The 18,243-nt window shown below is 38.8% G+C and overlaps 4 protein-coding genes and 1 pseudogene across 16 annotated transcripts in view; 4 read left to right on the top strand and 1 right to left on the bottom strand.

The window, feature by feature from the left end:
• dock7 (dedicator of cytokinesis 7) overlaps positions 1 to 18,243 on the bottom strand; it is a 428,740-nt gene that overhangs the window by 159,666 nt on the left and 250,831 nt on the right. The gene's annotated exons all lie outside the window — the stretch shown is intronic.
• Positions 966 to 5,970, top strand: LOC103395728 (potassium voltage-gated channel subfamily V member 2-like). The gene is made up of 2 exons (XM_008333523.3): positions 966 to 3,741; positions 4,780 to 5,970. The coding sequence occupies exons 1-2, from the start codon at positions 2,485 to 2,487 to the stop codon at positions 5,086 to 5,088; spliced, it is 1,566 nt and encodes a 521-aa protein (XP_008331745.1). The 5' UTR covers positions 966 to 2,484; the 3' UTR covers positions 5,089 to 5,970.
• LOC103395738 (N-acetyllactosaminide beta-1,3-N-acetylglucosaminyltransferase 3-like) lies at positions 6,341 to 10,916 on the top strand. Its single transcript, XM_008333534.3, has 2 exons — positions 6,341 to 6,466; positions 8,217 to 10,916. Exon 2 carries the CDS (start codon positions 8,224 to 8,226, stop codon positions 9,364 to 9,366), a length of 1,143 nt encoding a protein of 380 aa, XP_008331756.1. The 5' UTR covers positions 6,341 to 6,466; positions 8,217 to 8,223; the 3' UTR covers positions 9,367 to 10,916.
• On the top strand, positions 12,623 to 16,014 carry LOC103395748 (N-acetyllactosaminide beta-1,3-N-acetylglucosaminyltransferase 3 pseudogene; annotated as a pseudogene).
• LOC103395759 (N-acetyllactosaminide beta-1,3-N-acetylglucosaminyltransferase 3-like) overlaps positions 17,587 to 18,243 on the top strand; it is a 3,839-nt gene continuing 3,182 nt past the window's right edge. The window contains exon 1 of the mRNA XM_017041559.2: positions 17,587 to 17,720. Coding sequence (XP_016897048.2) covers positions 17,674 to 17,720 — 47 coding nt within the window. The 5' untranslated portion in view covers positions 17,587 to 17,673. The remainder of the gene's footprint in view (positions 17,721 to 18,243) is intronic.

Below are 18,243 nucleotides of genomic sequence, written 5' to 3'. Positions count from 1 at the left end.
TGTCAGTTTAGACTTATGCACTTCACAGCGCCGTGTGACAAGTCTCACCAGAAGTTGAAACTCAAAATTTACTCCAGGTGATTAAATAGTACAAATGACTGGACAACATGTCCGCCGTCCTGGTTTTTGAGGTATCAGTTGTCTTGGTGATACTGCCCTCTGATGACACAGGAAGTGGCTGTTCAGGTCTTGTTTTTGACACATACGAGTGATCAATGACTAGAGCTTGTATAGTTGTATAGGAAAACAGCAGATGAAATATATTCTTATTTGAGTTGACTCTCAGATGTGAATTTTTATTTCTGTCTTTGCTTTAAATTTTGCAGTATTGTGTAGTCATTTAGCCCAGGTACTGTGTGTTTTTAGTTGAGGTTGAGTTTTGAGTTGAGTTTTCTTTGTATTTTCCTCTTTGATTTTCGTTGTCTGCTCCTTGTGTCTCAGTGTGACACTTCAAGTAACATACAGTATTAATTATAAAAAAAAAACTTTCTCTGGTCAATTAAGTTTTCCGTTAAACCTCCAGACTCTGGGTTTGAGCCTATTTTGGTTAAAAAAATGCAAAAATGTGCGTCTTCTCTCTAAAAGATGATCACCAAGACTGCTACTGCTCTTTCAGTTTTTATGGTGGCGACAGGAGTTGGACACAACTTTGGAAAATGCTCTTCTACTGTATACTGTCCGAAACAAACACTTGCTTTGGCCTAAGGGCACTGGGCCTGTTGGTTCTTGATGCATATTGGCTGTAAAAATTAAAAAAAGAACATATATATATATATATATATATATGTTCTTTTTTTAATTTTTACAGCCAATATGCATCAAGAACCAACAGGCCCAGTGCCCTTAGGCCAAAGCAAGTGTTTGTTTCGGACAGTATACAGTAGAAGAGCATTTTCCAAAGTTGTGTCCAACTCCTGTCGCCACCATAAAAACTGAAAGAGCAGTAGCAATATATTTAATATATATATTAGGTGGGTCACTGGCAGCATCTGCAAAACTGACATTATCTTTGATCATGACCAATTTGTTTTTGTTGTTGACGTTTTTGCCTTTAAAACTGGAAGTCTGAACCCTGTTGGTGCTGCTGTTGGTAACTCTTTGGTTTGTTTGGTGGCTTTATTTATTTATATCTGTTATTTATGTGATAAACTGTAAAATCCCCGTCAGAGGGTGAGGGTGTGTGAGGTTTATGGTTGGTTGGTGTTGGGTTTTATTTTTGTCTGGGGTGTGTACGGTTTACCGTCTGCACGGTGCATAACTCTGTTAAATGCTGTGAACAAACACAGCCACGTGAGGTAAATGACCTTGATACTACATTCTTCTTTTGTTCCAGAGCAGAGAGAGTTTATGTTTAATTAAAAAAAAGAAATTATGCTAAACTGTTTTCATACTGTCATGTTCTTGATGTGATGATGATGATGTCCATCTGGTACCAATCCAGCTACTGTGGCACTGTACACCTCCAACAACAGTGTGACGATCTCTTCAAAATACGCCCCAGTTTGAAACAAAATGTTATATTTTCCGATACAAAACCGACGGTGAGCAGGTCGGAGTTTCCTCACATGTACAGTCCAGTGGGTTAGAGCTGGTGGCACGTGGTAGCGCCCATGGACTACCTTTCTCAAAATAAACCTAGTCAACAACAGGGCCAAAAACTGCACTGTTACTGTGCTTTCTGAATCAGTCACACCTGCAATGATATTCAAATGGGTCCAATGATGATGGTAAGGTGTCTGCTATTGTATGTCCCAGAACTGATTATATTAATATTGTTCAGGAAGTCTGTATCGGACAAGTAGCTCTTTGTATTACTAAGTGCCCTTGATGCAGCTCTATTTCAAACAGATCGGTAATCCCTGTGTTAGACTGTGTTTATTCTTTTTTGGACTGTTGTGTTTAAAGCTCTTCAAATACTTTCCTCATCTAGTTTGTCTTATTTATGAAATAATCTGCCGAGTATTCCATTTTGTTACGCACCTGCAACTATTGCAAGATTTTTCTCCTGACACGAGGAAATTGACCTCATACCGCATAAAAGCAAATGTTGTCTAACCTAATAAATGACTATTTGTTCTAGCAGGTTAAAACCCTTAAAGTAAATAAGACTTTAATGCTAATCTCACACAGATCACCTCCTATATTTACAACAGTGTGAGGAAACTTGGCAGTGAACCTAAGTGCTAACATCGATGTAATCCCTGCTGCTGCTGCTGCTGCTGCTGCTGCTGCTGCTGCTGCTGCTGCTGCTGCTCACCCTTCCGGTCTAAAGAAGCAAATGTCCACACTTCGTCTCTGTCACAGCTGAAAAATCTTTTCCTTTTATTCCAGCAGATAGCTGAGCTTTGCAAACAGGAAGTGCTGGGATATCACTTCCTGACAGATATGGGGAATTTTTTTGTGATGATTCACCAGGACAGTATTTGCTACTAAAACCCATTTCTTTGTGACTTGTTACACAATTCTATCCATTTTTAAGCAGTCATGGCTGCAGAGCAGGCTCAGCTCCAGAAATGCTCAAATAATCGTCGCTGTACCATCCCTCACGTCTCGGTGTTTATGGAGGACAACAAAACTTTCCCTTTTGTGGAAAAGAATAAATTAAAAGCATGGAATTCAATGGATGACCTCAACAGTGCCTGCAGGAAGTGCTCTAAAGACGGGGATAGATTTAATTGGCAGCAAAACATCAGTGTTAATGTTGGAGGACAAGTGTTCAAAATCCCCAAAGAGTGTGCCGTCAAATACCCTAACACCCGGATCGGCTCTTTGGTTCTCTGCAGCGACAGAACGCAGCTCCTGGCTTGGTGTGACGACTACTCGGTTCAGAAGAATGAGTTCTTCTTTGACCGTGACCCTTCCTTCTTCCACCATATTTGCCATTTCTACACAAGTGGAGTTCTGTGGGTCATTCGGGAGATGTGTCCTATCAACTTTGAAGAGGAAATCGCATACTGGGGCCTGAACCTGAAGGACACTCAACGCTGCTGCTGTATGATGTTCGAGGAGAAGGTGGATGAGGTAAAGGACTACCTGAAGGTGGAGAGGGAGCTAATGGCTGAGGTTGAGGTGAAGTGCTACAATGAGTCCTTTAAGGACATGATCTTTGGGAATGTGAGGAAAACTCTGTGGAATACTGTTGAGTATCCCTACTTTTCAACTGTGGCCAAGGCTTTCAACATTCTCTCAAGTCTACTTGTGCTCTTCTCCATCACGGCAATGACGCTTAGCACTGTAGAGGACCTGCAGATGTATACTGTTCATGGAAAGACCTACATGGACTGGACGGAGATCATCACCATTGTGTTCTTCACCTTTGAATATTTTGCACGCCTCATATCCACACCCAAACTCAGAGTGTTTTTGATGAGCGGACTCAATTTTGTAGACCTGTTGGCCGTGGTTCCTTATTTCTTTCAGCTCATCTTTGAGCTCCTGACTACAGAGGAAGATGGTAGCAGGAAGGACGACTCTGGAGCCATGGCCTGTGTCAACAATATTCAGCAAGCCCTCAAAGTCTTTAAGTTCCTCAGGGTCTTTCGGATTTTTAAGCTAGCTCGACACTCCACCGGCATGAGAGCGTTTGGATTCACTTTGCGTCAGTGTTATCAGCAGGTCTCTTGTATTTTCCTCTTCATCGTTTTAGGAATCTTCATGTTCGCTGCACTCCTGCATTCAGCTGAGAGGGAAACCGAGGGATCCTCCATCAGCAGCATCCCGTACGCGTGGTGGTGGGCCGCTGTACGTATGACAAACGAAGTAGCTTTTAGAATTTATGTTAATCGGTGTGTGGAGATCCTCTTCTCTATTGGCTTACTTCTTGGATTTATATTAACCGTCGTCCACTGTGGTCTCTGCAGAGAGACCGCTCTGAAATTGAAGTCCATTAATCATTCTCTACACCACCAGTGTTTGCAAGTATTTGCAAATCAAATCTGATTTATATTTTGTTCTTTTGAAATTTGTGCACTCAATTCAGTCAATCAACAATCAAGCTACAGTGAACATACAAGTACAAAAATACATAGAAAATAATAATAAATAGTAAAAGTACAGTTGTAGTCATAGTAAGTATGTAGCTAAAAAATAGCTATAAATATTTTTTTCAAACCCACTGGATCAGTGGCTATGGACTACGTTCCAGTTAGAAATGACCTTTGGAACAGCTGTTTGCTGAGTCTTACACACCTTTATTATCCATCTCCTCACTTTGGAGGTCAACAAAAACACGCCTAAGTGTGTTTATAGTAATCGTTTTGTCATACTGTTGACAGCTTTTTATTTGAAGGTAAATATGGCAATTTGCATGAATCATTATCTTGACACAGTCAACAGCTGCTCTATAGGAATAACGTATTATTATAAAAGACAGCTTTTCTGTTAGAAACTCTTATTACTACAAGACTGCAGTTATTTTTGAGCAATTCAGTTTCACTTCTCTATTATGGCCCTTTGCCCTTCCTCCCTGCCCCCACAATAGTCGCTGTGACTCAAAGACTCAGCGTGGGGCGGTTACAAGGCTCTTATTTAACAGTTAGGTTTTCAAGTTTGTGCCTGTTTCCTGTTGTTTGGTGCTGCCTTTTGTCCAGTCCCTTTTCTATCCACTACTGCCCGTAACACACTTTGACAAGGCCTCGACGTTTGTTGGCACCAGAAGCACTTGATAGCAATAACGGAATATAAATACAGTTGCCTTCTACCCACCCCTGCTCTTTCTTTTGTTAAAAAGTCTGTGCCTGAACCCTTTAATCGTAAACTTTCCATGAAAACCTTTCCTAGGTCAGCATCTCTACTGTGGGCTATGGGGATGTGGTTCCTGTAACCGTCCTGGGCCGTCTGGTGGCCTTTGGCTGTATCTCATTTGGTATCATCTTAAATGGTATGCCCATCTCTTTCCTCTTCAACAAGTTCTCGGATTACTATACCAAGCTGACGTCCCAGGAGTACAGCACTACGACAGTGAAGCGGCGTTTTCAGCTGAGGAGGCGTCTCAGACAGCGAATGGACGTGTGTTTCCATCCCTCAGATGTAGGGCGTAGTGGCGGCAACTGCACAGAGTGTAAGGGTAAATGTGGTGGGACTCTATAGATGACAATGACTTGCTTTTACACGTGACTCATTGCTGTAACTCACTGGCAACAGCCACAGGAATGTAAGGACACCGCACGGGGGGACGTTGAGAACACAGAGGAAGTTGAGTCTTAAAAGGAAGTGCAGTACAAATGACCAGTGATGTTTTGGGTTTTCAATTGTTTTGGTTTGTATTTTGACTCAGTGACATGAATGTTGTCAGTTTGCGTTCTTTGCGCGATGCAGTCTAGAGCATTCACCGCGAAAAGGTGTGTGGTTTCAACACATTTATACGAGTACGTTTTTTGTTTGATTTTTTTTTTCTTGAAGGTAATGCCAACCTTTGTAACAATAAACATTGAGGTGTGACCTGCTACATTTGCTCTGCTGTAACACTTTAACGAATATGTCAACATTCCCATTTTTGCTGTACACATCACACAACTATGGTTTAGTCTCACAGTAAAATTCTTAACCCCTTTTTAAATTAACCATGTAGACACAGAGAGCACACAGCAGCGGATTCTTATTTAGAAACAATATGTTGGTAAAGATAACGATTACACTTTAAAAGATTGAAATGGCTCGGTTCTTTGACAGAGTAATTTTTATAAAATCCTGTTATTTCTCCCTGTGTCGTGTAAACAAGTCAGTTTTCATATTTACTGAAAAAAGTAACTCTTTCCATCTCATAGATATCATCCCTGCAGCCAGTAGAACTCCCGTTAGATATGTATCTAGATTTTTAATATTTGGAGAAATGTATCCAAAGTACATGGTTTTAAATTGTAGTGATATGTTTGTCTATTAAAGGTAATGGTAATGGAATTTCACAGGAGGGAGTTAATTTGCTAGCCGTCGTGCTCTGTTTGCTTCTAATAAAGACTGAGTTTATCCTGACTCGGTTGTGCTGCTATTGGGTCCTTTGCATAACCATGACCTGCCCCTTGGAGGCGCCATGTATGTGGTTCCTCTAAGTTAGCGTTAGACCAGCTGTGCTGTAAATAACTAAGTGTGAAATGCATTGTCACGCTGAGGTAGAACCATATTTCATGACCACAGTGAAAAGTAATCCATTATTATTATTATTATATGAACCCACATTTTCACAGTGGTTCACAGGCGCATTTTTGATAATTATCATTGTACTTGTTAACGTTATGTTATTGACTTAGAGAGCTGCAGCCACAGAACCCCGGAGGGACAGTCCAAACAGCACAAACAGTTACCGCCCAGCAGCAGCAGCAGAAGTGACAGCAGCACTTTCACGCCCAGCAGCAACAGCAGCAGAAGTGACAGCAGCACTTTCAGTTCTTCGACTCAGAGACATATGGTCTCCTTCTGAATGTATTTATAAACTAAGAGCACTCAGCTCCGCTGACTGTTTCATTCTAAGGTAAGTGTCACAGCCGTTTTACGCCATGGTTTTTCTACCAGCAATGTAAAAAAGCGGTTCAACCTGTCGCTTCGCGTGGGGAGAATTGAACGGAAACACCGCTTTCCGTTGCAAAGTAACGGTAGTTGAGCCTGAGCATCCGCGTATACGTATTTTCGTTAACTCCGGTGTTTACGACATGATTTTAAAGCCGATTTAATGCTGAATTTTACCGATTTAAAAAAAACGTGGGTACTGTTGTATATAACGTTTATTACCGTTCCATTCATGTACCAAATGACACGCGACATACCTAGGTGTATGACAGGCAACTATGAGTGATCGATGTATTTATTAATTATTAAAAATATATATTAATAAATATATTGATCTGTTAGTGTATTTCTGAGAACTTTATACAAAGTATCCTAAATCTATCTATTTATCTATCTATCTAAGCAAAATAATAATATTAATACCACCTTTATATTTTAATTTAGGTGAGACTCTTTTTGATTTTGGATTTTTTTTCGACATTTGTATAAAACAGAAAGGTAAAATATGCAAAAACGTATATTCTTTAGTGTGAACCGTATGCTACATCCCTCAAAGGTATCGGGCGTTACTACTCTACTCTGTAGGTACTCATACATTGTGTGATAGTTGTCAATAGTAAGCAATGACAGATGCAAATATTTGTACCACTTCTTGTTCACTTAACTCTGCGTTTCCATTATTCAATTCTACTGTGTGTGTGAAACAATCTGGGGGGGGTGTGGGGGGAGTTCCCTTAAGGGTAAATATTTACCTAAATAATATAATAACTATCTCACCTCACCTTCGCTTTTTTTTTTTTTTCATTTCGCGGTGGGTCTTGGAACGCAACTACCGTGTGACCTCTACATTTTACCAAAGTGAGCAGGGGGCAGCTCATGCTGCCTGGGGAGCAGTGTGTGGGGACGGTGCCATGCTCATCGCACCTCACTGGGGATGCTGGTGAAAAGTGACTTTGCATCATTAGACACCATAGTTTCTTCAGCCTCCAGTTTGATCTGGCTGATTTTGGTGGTGAAATCCGTTGAGTTTTTAATATGGTGTGGGGTGTCCCCCACCAATGGAGACAGTTGTATGTAGATGCAACTGTTAGGATCTTTCTGCAGTGTGTTTAGTGCCTCTCTCTCCTGGGTGGAGATGTTGGATGGAGATAATTTGGCACTACAGAGTGCTGCTGATACGTCTGAGCTGCTCAGCCTCAGTTTCTCGCAATCTGTTCCTCCTGATTGAGTCACCTCCTCTGTGACTCTTATGAGATCTACCGTTGGTAGCTTCCTAGGGGTTATTGCAAAGTTTAGTCCTTTGACTAGGACTTTTGACTCGGCTGGAATGAGCTCTCGGACTGACAGATTTTTAACCCATTTGTCTTGGGTGTCCAGTTCGGTTGTATTGTCTTGTGTTATCGCCCATGTTCTGCTCTGTTGTGGTGGGAACTGTAGAACCTGGACTCAAGGTTCTGATATTGTGCTGTGCCAGTTGTGCTGTTCTGGTGTGTCTGGAAACCGCTTCCAAGACATGTCTGGGAATGACTGCGGCCAGATCCTAGTCTGCCTGCATCTCAGGTTGAACCGAAGGTGGTTTCTGTAATCCGCCACTTTCCTCCCCAACCTTTCATACTCCCTCACCCTCAGCAGGGTGTCCGCCCCAAAATAAGTATGAACATACTTGTGGATATTCTCATACATCTGATCGACTATCTGTTTATTTTTCACTGCAGATACAGGATGGGAAGAATCATTCTCAGCAGACTCCTGGTGTTGGTACTCTTTGGTCTACTACTGCTCTTCTTTCTCCTTAAAGATTTTAATGACCAGAGAAACATCCATGTCAATGATATTGAGCAAAAACATAAGACATTGACGCCCATAATAAGCAAACCCTTCGTGTGGTCATCATGTCAACAAAACACATCTGTTTCCAACATCACAGACTTCGGCACTCTTCCTGTTTATATAAAAAATTTTCTTTTCTATAAACATTGTCGCCATTTCCCCATGCTGCTTAATGTTCCATACAAATGTGGAGGAGATGATGAGTCTTCTGATGTCTTCCTCCTCCTGGTCATTAAAAGCTCCCCTGGAAACTACGAACGCAGAGAGGTACTACGTAAAACCTGGGCACAAGAAAGAATCTACAATGGCGTTTGGATCCGCAGGGTCTTCATCTCAGGAACGACACAGTCTGGATTCGAAAAAACAAGACAGAACAAGCTACTTGAACTGGAAAATCATGACTACAACGACATCCTCCAATGGGACTTTGAAGACACGTTCTTCAACCTCACCCTGAAACAAATACTTTTTCTAGAATGGAAGGAAATGTACTGTCCAAAGGTTCACTTCTTATTCAATGGTGACGATGATGTTTTCGCCAACACTGACAACATGGTCGAGTATCTCCAAGGCCTCAAGGACAATGATGGAAACAAGCATCTCTTCACAGGCCACTTGATAATGAATGTAGGGCCGATTCGGGAACAACACAGCAAATATTATGTTCCGGTTCAAGTACAAGAATCAAACTCATATCCTCCCTATTGTGGTGGTGGAGGCTTTCTTCTGTCTGGGTTCACAGCGAAAACCATTTACAATATGTCAAAGACTATCCCAGTTCTACCTATTGATGATGTTTATATGGGGATGTGTCTGGCTAAAGCAGGACTTAAACCAGAATCTCATGTGGGTGTGAGGACAGCAGGACTGAACATTCCCTCCCGTAAACTGGATAGTTATGACCCCTGCTATTATAAAGAAGTTTTGTTAGTGCATAGATTTCTTCCAGGTCTCACATATACAATGTGGCAAACAATACACGATCCTAACCTGAACTGTGAACACTTAAAGAAAACACATAAAATCAACAGGTAGTCACAGTTGGTGTGACAGGATCCAGTCTGATGCACATACTTTCATTTCGAATCAAATTAAATAAAATCAACAAAACCACATATTTGTATAATTCAGATAAAGCCATACACACAGTTGCTATTATTTTCTGCTCACTAAGGTGATGGGTTAATGCCATGCACCCCCTAGGGGACAATAGATTTTCCACCTTTTCGCCTTGTAATATTTATTTATTTATTAATCCTTACAAATCACTGTATGAGTTGCAGCATTCAGCATACAAGTCCCTGATTATTCAAAGATTAATACAATGATAGTGACGAGAGTTTAGTGTTGATAATGTTCTGTTCAAGTGTGATTTTACAGTCACCAGTAAAGAATGGGAGTGAGGAGGCGTGGTGAGAGTGCATGTGTGTGTGTATGAGGAAGAGAGAGCGCAGAGAGAGTGAAAGGGGGGAAAGGCGAAGAGAAGCTGGGTTGAGAACAATAAAGTAGTTTAGAACCAGATACTGAGGCACCTGACTGGTCTGTCGCCAGGGCATTAGACTATTTTTAGGGCACACATTATTTCATGAAACCCAGCCATTGCATCATTGGGTTTTCAATATTGGAGGAAAAACCAATAACGATTCTTACATTTATTACAAAATATGCTAATATGGGGCCGATAATATCGGAATATATATGTATGTACAGTATATATGTGTATATATTTATATATACATACTCATATACCTACTATGTATACATAAAATCTTGTATATACTGTGTATATATATATAAATGTATATATATATGTTTACAAATATGTGAATATATATATTTACTTTTTATACTTGTTCCTCCTTGCATTCTGCTCTGGTGTTATCTGCTAGAGTTCTGATGTCTTAATGTTTCAAGTCCACTGCTCTTCTAATTATTATAGCATTTCGATGTAAGCAATAAAACAGTCATATGTGCACTATTTAGAATTAATGTCAAACCACTTCATATTACTCTTTGTTCAAATAAAACAGAATATAAATAATTGTATGGTGCAAACCACTGTGAACATTTGTAGTTAAACAGCAACAACCATTTCATTTACTTCACAACCGGAATGATTTACATTCCTCAATCCCATTGAGACAAATGATATATTTCACAGAGAATAGCACCATCACAATTCAATGCACAATCTCTAATCTTCTTTGATGGTCTTTGAAATACACCCTAGCCAGTATTTACTGTTTAAACTGGTGGGATTCCTGGCTGCCATGCAGTAGATTCACAGTTCCATTTCTCCTAGTTCCTAATCCCACTCTTTCTCCAAACTCTGCAGCTACAGCCACACATTAATAATAGAGGTTTGGGTTGTAGATATTGATTATCTTGTCAAAGGGTTACTGAAATGTATGACCAGTGTGTATGAGCAACATTGTCATTTTATTCTAGGAAGATTAGAGTTGGAAACTCGACTGCGTTGAGTTTCTTTCATTCTTTTGCCTCTGTTCTAAGACTTGTAATCATAAAGTTGTTTTTCATGGGTTTTTTTGTGCCTCGTAAAGTAATAAAAATGAGTTCCATCCAAATGTTCTTTTATTTCAGGGAAAGAAAATATATTTCAAAGCCTTTGTCTTTGTTGTCTTCATTAAAGTTAGATAAATAATTGTTTTTTTTTGTGTGTGTGCCACAATTTCTTGCTTAATAAAGATATAATGATGCGACTGTGGAACCCACACCAATGTGTCATTTGGGTGGCGGTCATGGAGACTGCTGCCCCGCGACCCGGTAACAGATAAGCGGATGAAAATGGATGGATGGATAATGATGTGACTAAAAATGTCCTTGACATACGATTTTTACGAGGATATACCATTTTGCCATGTCCTCAAGAGAGCCTCGAGAACCTCAATATTTGTGAAAATCTGCAAAATAAAACTTGTTTGTTGTTTGTTCTAAATAACATCAAGCACTTCTGTTCCTGATTAGATGCTACAACCGCTGCACAGGCGCATGGCCCAACACAGAAGGGCCAGCTCCTCAGGACAGGACTCAGCTGTTCACATACACCTCAAGGACAAAACACACTCCTTTGAGGACAACAATGTGCACATTTTGGCCAGGGAAGACAGATGGTTTGAGAGAGGGGTAAAAGAAGCCATTTTTGTCTTTATTCTTTCACACCCAGAGTATATATTTGCTGTACAGTTAGAACTGAAGAAGCCTCTTGGATGAGAGGTGAAACGTCTTCTCAGAAAATTCACGTCCAGTTGCCTAACAGGTACGTTAATCACTGACCAATATTGTCTCTTATAAAGATAAGCCTGTGTTACAATGTCATTATCAATGTTGTTTGGATTGTCTTCTACTGTGAAAGTTTGGTTTATCTTTCATAGCAAACAGCAAGTCTACCAAAGTTAATGGCAGAAATTTTTCAGTCTGTAGTTTTATTTTTTAATTTTAAAAGGCTTACGCTTAAAAATAGGCAGTTCATGTGTTTATTTCATTTCAATAGAAAATGTTCAGTGTTGGTGTTCACCTGTTATTTGTCTTTCTTATTAAAGCAGGAGGAGCTCCAGAGATTTTAATGAGTAACTCTGTGTCGTCTTGTTCAGCCTCCACCCTGCCTCTGCAAATTTGAAGGAGGGAACTTTGGTCCTAAATATTTTATTCCCTGTTTATAAAAACAACAGATACATTAATCATTGACCAATATCCTCTCTTATGCTGATGTCAAGTGCTCTTGTAGACTCCATCTTTGAACATAGTGTTTTTAATGGATAAACAGTGGTATGAGTAGCAGAGCACCAACAGAGCTAAACTACTAAACAGCACTCCACGTCTATTATACTCTGAACTCTGATTTTCATTCCTGTCCTTGTGAGCCTCTTCACACCCAGTCAAAGCATGCTGTAATGATGTAGTGTGTCTGCCAACACTGGGTATTTAAAAGCAAACAAGTTTGATCTGATTGAAATACATTTAATGGCTGGATAACTGACAAAAGCTTAACAAAAAATGTTGTGAGATGAAATGCTTGATATGAGTGAGATATATGCTTGATAAGATATTATACTGCGTAAATCTGGTATATTTTCATCACGAAATCCTTATTTGGTCCAAAACAACGTTTTTGCCATAAAGCGTCTAAAACAGGCATAGGCAAACGTTTTGACTCACGGGCCACAATTGTCCTAAAATGGTACAGGGGGCCGGGTCAGGAGCAGATAGATGAAGTGTTCATGTGAACTAATACGAACGACATGTGAAAGTCATGCACAAAGGCTAAAATGCTAAAATGATTTTATCATTTTCTATGGCATCTACTGGGGAAATGTTATTGCAGTCTGTAGTTTTATTTTTTAATTTTAAAAAGCTTACCCTTAAAAATAGGCAGTTCATGTGTTTATTTTATTTCAATAGAAAACGTTCAGTGCTGGTGTTCACCTGTTATTTGTCTTTCTTATTAAAGCAGGAAGAGAATATAATCAGGATCTCTGTGTCATCATATACAGGCTCCACCCTATATCTGCTGTTGGAAGGAGGAAACTTTGGTCATAAATATTTTATTCCTTCTTTAGCTGCTTAACAATAAACAGATAACGAAACACAGGTGTCTTTTTACGGTAAGAGCCTCCAAAATATACAGATATTTTATTTAGCTGTTGCTTTAAATCAGTGAGTGTGAATTTGTGTGTATTGGAGCAGTGGTGGCTTAGTGGTAAAGGAAGCAGATCTTGGTCCGTAAGGCTTCAGGTTTGAGTCCACCAGCTGCCAAGTTACCACTGAGGTGCTCTGAGCAAGGCACCGTCCCCACACACTGCTCCCCAGGAGCTGAAAGCTGCCTACTGTTGACTTTGGTGATGGGTTAAAAGCAGAGGTCACATTTGGTGGTGTGTTGTGTCACAATGACAGGTAGTTCACTTAACTTTTAACACCTTTTAAGCAACTTAAATAATATTTCTTTCTCTTTGCACAGAACAACTCATAATATCTGAGTTAATTCTTCATATATTTCATGATTTATACATACTCTAAAGTTATATGCAGAGAGTATATGTAAATATGTGGTTTAATAAACAGTTCATAGATTTACACATGCTGCGTATCCAAAAATAGTTACATCAAGGGCAACTGAACGAAGTAGTTTTTTTCCTGACATTTCACCTCTCATCCACCTCTCGTCAATTCTGACTGACTACTGGGAAATTCTGGTATTTAGTCTCAAAGGGGCTGCACACCCGTAACGACGGTCGTTGCAGAAAGGTGGAATGGGGGAAGGCAGAATGTGTCCTTTGAAATGAAACTGTACAGACACATGCTGAGTAGTTTTTTACCTCTGAATCGCTTAAGGACGTGATATTGGTGGAACACATTGTATTGATCTTCTTTTTTTAATCATCTACTATTCATTTCGTTTTATTGTTGAATAACTGCACTGATGACGAAGAGTTAGCCCTTCTCCAGGTTTAGAGGATTTATTTACGTAGGTTATTTTTTTTAAGGCTTGTTTTCAAAAAAGGTTACACAGAATCTGCCATAGCGGGGTTTTACAATATAGGAAAAGATGATGAAAGAATATAAATAAATATATATATATATATTAAATATTTTTTTTTATCAGACTGTAACTATTGTTTACCCTCTGTTACAGCGACAATTAAAGTCAAATTTCTTTTTGTAAGTGTCAGTGCATTCTATTCAGTCTGAGCCCTGCATGTTGTTAACATTCTTAAAAACCTGAAGCACAGGCTGTTTTAAAAGACAAATGAATGGCTGTTGGCATTTCAACATAAAAACAATTCCAGAGCTGAAGAAGCCTCTTGGATGAGAGGTGAAAAAAACCTACTTCGTCCAGTTGCCCTCGATGTAACTATTTCTGGAACCAACGGATACTTTGTTCTTGATGCACTTGCTTAATTGTCCTACTAATAAAACATAAGTCTTTAAAAGAGGACACTGACTATTTGCTGACTATCAAAATAGATTTAAGGTCTACAACTTCTATAAATGACATGATATAAAGGAGAACAAATGTTTGTCTTTTTCACTCCAGTAATTCAAGATGAGAATCATTTTAAAGAACCTGTTCCTGTTGGTTATATTCCTTGCTCTGCTGCTCGTCTTCTTCTATAAAGAGATCGGTGACATCAAACACCTACACATCCAAAATATTCAACGACCAGAGAAGGGAGCTTCTTTATTGGCACAAGCCACAGAATACCCTAGTGTCACTGAACAGGAAAGATGTGTACAAAATACAACTGCTGCTAACATAACAGGCTTCAGCACTCTTCCTGGTCACATACAAGACTTTCTGTATTATCGTCATTGTCGCTTTTTCCCTATGCTTCTGAACGCTCCAGAAAAATGCGGAGGAGCTGTTAACTCTGCTGATGTCTTCCTCCTGCTGGTCATTAAGAGCTCGCCAGGAAACTATGACCGCAGAGAGGTCCTACGTAAAACCTGGGCAGAAGAGAGGCTCTACAACGGTGTGTGGATCCGCAGAATCTTCATTGTTGGAACAACCCCCTCTGGTTCTGATAACAAACTACTTGAACTTGAGAACCGAGTTTACAAGGATATTCTCCAGTGGGACTTTTATGACCGATTCTACAACCTCACCTTAAAGCAGGTTTTGTTTCTAGAATGGATGGCGAAAAACTGCCCAAATGCTCGTTTTTTATTTAATGGTGACGATGATATTTTTGCTAACACAGACAACATGGTTTTGTATCTCCAAAGCCTTAAAGACAATGATGGGAGCAAGCACCTCTTCACTGGTAATGTGATGAGGAATGTTGGACCCTTGAGATTTGCCTGGAGCAAGTATTATATCCCAGTTCAGGTGTATGAATCCAATAGTTACCCCCCTTATTTAGAAGGTGGAGGCTACCTTCTGTCCAGCTATACAGCTTTGATGATATATTATATGTCTTATACTGTCAGCCTTATTCCTATTGATGATGTTTACCTTGCCATTTGTTTGGCCAAAGCTGGACTTGGACCTACGCATCATCTGGGTGTGAGGACCAGAGGGATGTACATTCCCTCCAAACAACTAGATCAGCATGACCCTTGCTATTATAAGGAGATTTTATTGGTACATGGTTTTGCTCCACATTCTCTGTTCATTATGTGGCAAAGCGTGCATGACCCCAATTTGAAATGTGAACATTTAAGGAAATCAAGTGAACCTATAATTCCAGGAAAAAAAACTATCAAGAAACCTGAAGTTATTGTAACAACTGACGAGCCCCAATCAGCAATGATACACAATTAAATTAAATAACACACATAAACCCATTCCCACCCCCGAAGAGGAGGCTCTCAGTTGGGTTCACAGGAATATGTTTGACAGCTACTTTAGAGATTAAATTAAGTTACACAACATGCTAACAACTGAGCACCGTACACACTGAGTAGACACAGGTAGAAAGAATAATTACAAGTAGCAGTTGTAGGGCAAATATTTAGAGAGATGAAGATGTTTATTTAGAAGACCCTTGCGATAACAAATTTATTTAAAATGTTCCTGGAGATGTCTGCAAATACACTTTGGAAAGCCAATCCTCATGGCCTTCTAAAACTTTCATTTATCTTTTCAATACTTAACTTTCAAACAATAGAAGGTTCTACTGTGATATCCAAAAATATTAACTAACCATTATGTATGTATCAATAATAAAGGACACCTTCATTATATTGTGTTGTAAATCTCTGACTGTATATATATATTTATATATCTAATTTTTTTAAACATGAGAAAATAAAGTGGTTTTTTTTTACAGTTTTTAATATACACATATATACCTTGCCATTATAGAAGACTTGAAACAGAATTTACAGTATTAACAATATTACTGTCCTGTGGCTTTGTCACGCAATATATGATATGACAAATATAGCATGTCTATCAAAGGGATAGCTATGTACAATCACTACAATACATAAATCGAAAAAAAGGGAAGGCAAATGCGTTAAGATAGAAAGACAACTGAGACACAATAATTAGTGCAGATATGTGGATGTATTAACAGTCTAAATGATTCACAATTACAAAGTAGAAAAAAGTGAATTCTCTATTATTTATTTTATAACAAGAAATGACATGGAACTTTTTTGCACATTTATTTGAATATGTTTTTGAAAGTTATTGGCTTTAAATTATTCCCTAAATGATTAGTGTATCAGCAAAGTCTCACAATCCACACAGTCTTATGAAATGTAACACACCTTTTCCACATATTTACAAGTTGCATTAATACACTGGGCTTTGCTTTGTTTAACCAAAAACATTTTTTCAACAAGTATCTTAAAAAACCTATGAAATATCTGGTGTGTGGGGAGTATAAGCAGGAATACAACAGCTTGGTTTAAACAGTATTAGCAAGGTTAAAACCCTTTCAATGTACATGCATCTCCTGAAACCTTAACGTTAGCCTCTGTGCAACAATACTTTTTCTGGGAAAGTACATCTGCTAAGAATTCCACTGTAAAAAGACAATGCACATTATTGAACACATAAACTGCCACAGTGCATTTACCAGGAATGGTTGGCAACACGGTAAACTAACAGGAACAAGCAGTAATTGAAGTCATACATCCTGATGAATCAGGATCTGTGCGTAATTCACAAACAATATGTTTGCTTAATAAGGTATTAACATAACACAAAAGATCATTTCTTTGCCAATGTTTAACCAAAGCACAAGAGCTAGTGTATTCTTCTTGTCTGGATTAGCGCCATGTTTTCACATACTTTTAGACAAACAAATGACTGGCAACAAGGAAAGAAGGAAATGTTTTGAAATTAAAAAGATGCATCACTTATTCACCATGAAATTAATGATATTTTAATTTTTTATCGCTCTCCCTCCATGTGTTTTACTCAACAATTAACTGTTGTAAAAACTATTTAACAAATGACGTTAAACATGACCCCCCTTCTGTATTACTTCCTAAAAAGATAGCCAAAATTGACTCGAACCATTAAAACTGTTGTAAAAACGATGTAAAAACCATTTAACAAATGACTCCCACAAACACGCACTTTCACCTTCGCCCAAGAGACACGTTAAACACGATTTTTTTTTTTGCCCTTCTCTATTACTTTCTAGCCAAAATTGACTTGAACTGTTTTCACTCTCTTTCTCTCTCTCCCGCTTTCTTTCTGCGGAGATAAAACAACATATAAAATATATATTAATATGTGCCTGAAACTGAAGGTATTTTTGGTGTGTTCTTGACATTATTATATTTATTTATTTATTTTTTGTCGAACTTTACATTTGTTTCAAAATATGCGGTCCGTGCGCCTGATGATGACGTCACGGTAGTTGCGCCATGCGCCAGGCTGTCGTTACGTTGGAGTCCACTTGGCAATCTGAAATGTAAGCATTTAAATGTTTTTATTGTTGCAACAAGGTTCTGTGTTCTGGCCCGACTTCTACTGTTGTAAACTGTCGCCGTCCATCACGACGAATTTTAGTTAGTCTATTTATTACCGCATTTACTTCCCAGCTGCGTAATGCTAATTTTTTCCGTCCATTATCCGGCTGATACAGACTGAGTTTGTACAACACAAAGTATTAGCAATTCAGATAATATTTTTAAAATTTTACAAAAATAATACATACAAATATCAAAACTTTTAGCTTCTTGTTAAATGATCAAAAATAAATGAGGAGTTTTATCAAAACATTAGGCAATTGCGAAATAAAGGCATATCTAAAATTAAAGAGTAATTTCCCACACTTTATTCTCAGGTCCTCCAAATGGAAGTCAAAACCTTGAAAAGTAAGCCTGGCATTAAATTGTGTGGCAAAACATCTTCTTTAGTAAAGTTTAATTCTCTGAGTAACATTCAAACAACATAAGTTTATACATTTTGTTTTTTAATGTTTTTTTTAAAAA

The sequence above is a fragment of the Cynoglossus semilaevis genome, chromosome 2 (assembly GCF_000523025.1).
Source record: "Cynoglossus semilaevis isolate Cse_v1.0 chromosome 2, Cse_v1.0, whole genome shotgun sequence".
NCBI classification, from domain to species: domain Eukaryota; kingdom Metazoa; phylum Chordata; class Actinopteri; order Pleuronectiformes; family Cynoglossidae; genus Cynoglossus; species Cynoglossus semilaevis.
This window is presented reverse-complemented; position numbering and strand designations above follow the sequence as displayed.

What these genes read in the sequence shown, in the direction of transcription:
- LOC103395728 (XM_008333523.3), top strand. Translation starts at nt 2,485, where the DNA reads ATGGCTGCAGAGCAGGCTCAGCTCCAGAAATGCTCAAATAATCGTCGC. An exon ending in ACGCGTGGTGGTGGGCCGCT is followed by an intron (nt 3,742 to 4,779) that starts GTACGTATGACA and finishes AACCTTTCCTAG; the next exon opens with GTCAGCATCTCTACTGTGGG.
- LOC103395738 (XM_008333534.3), top strand. Translation starts at nt 8,224, where the DNA reads ATGGGAAGAATCATTCTCAGCAGACTCCTGGTGTTGGTACTCTTTGGT.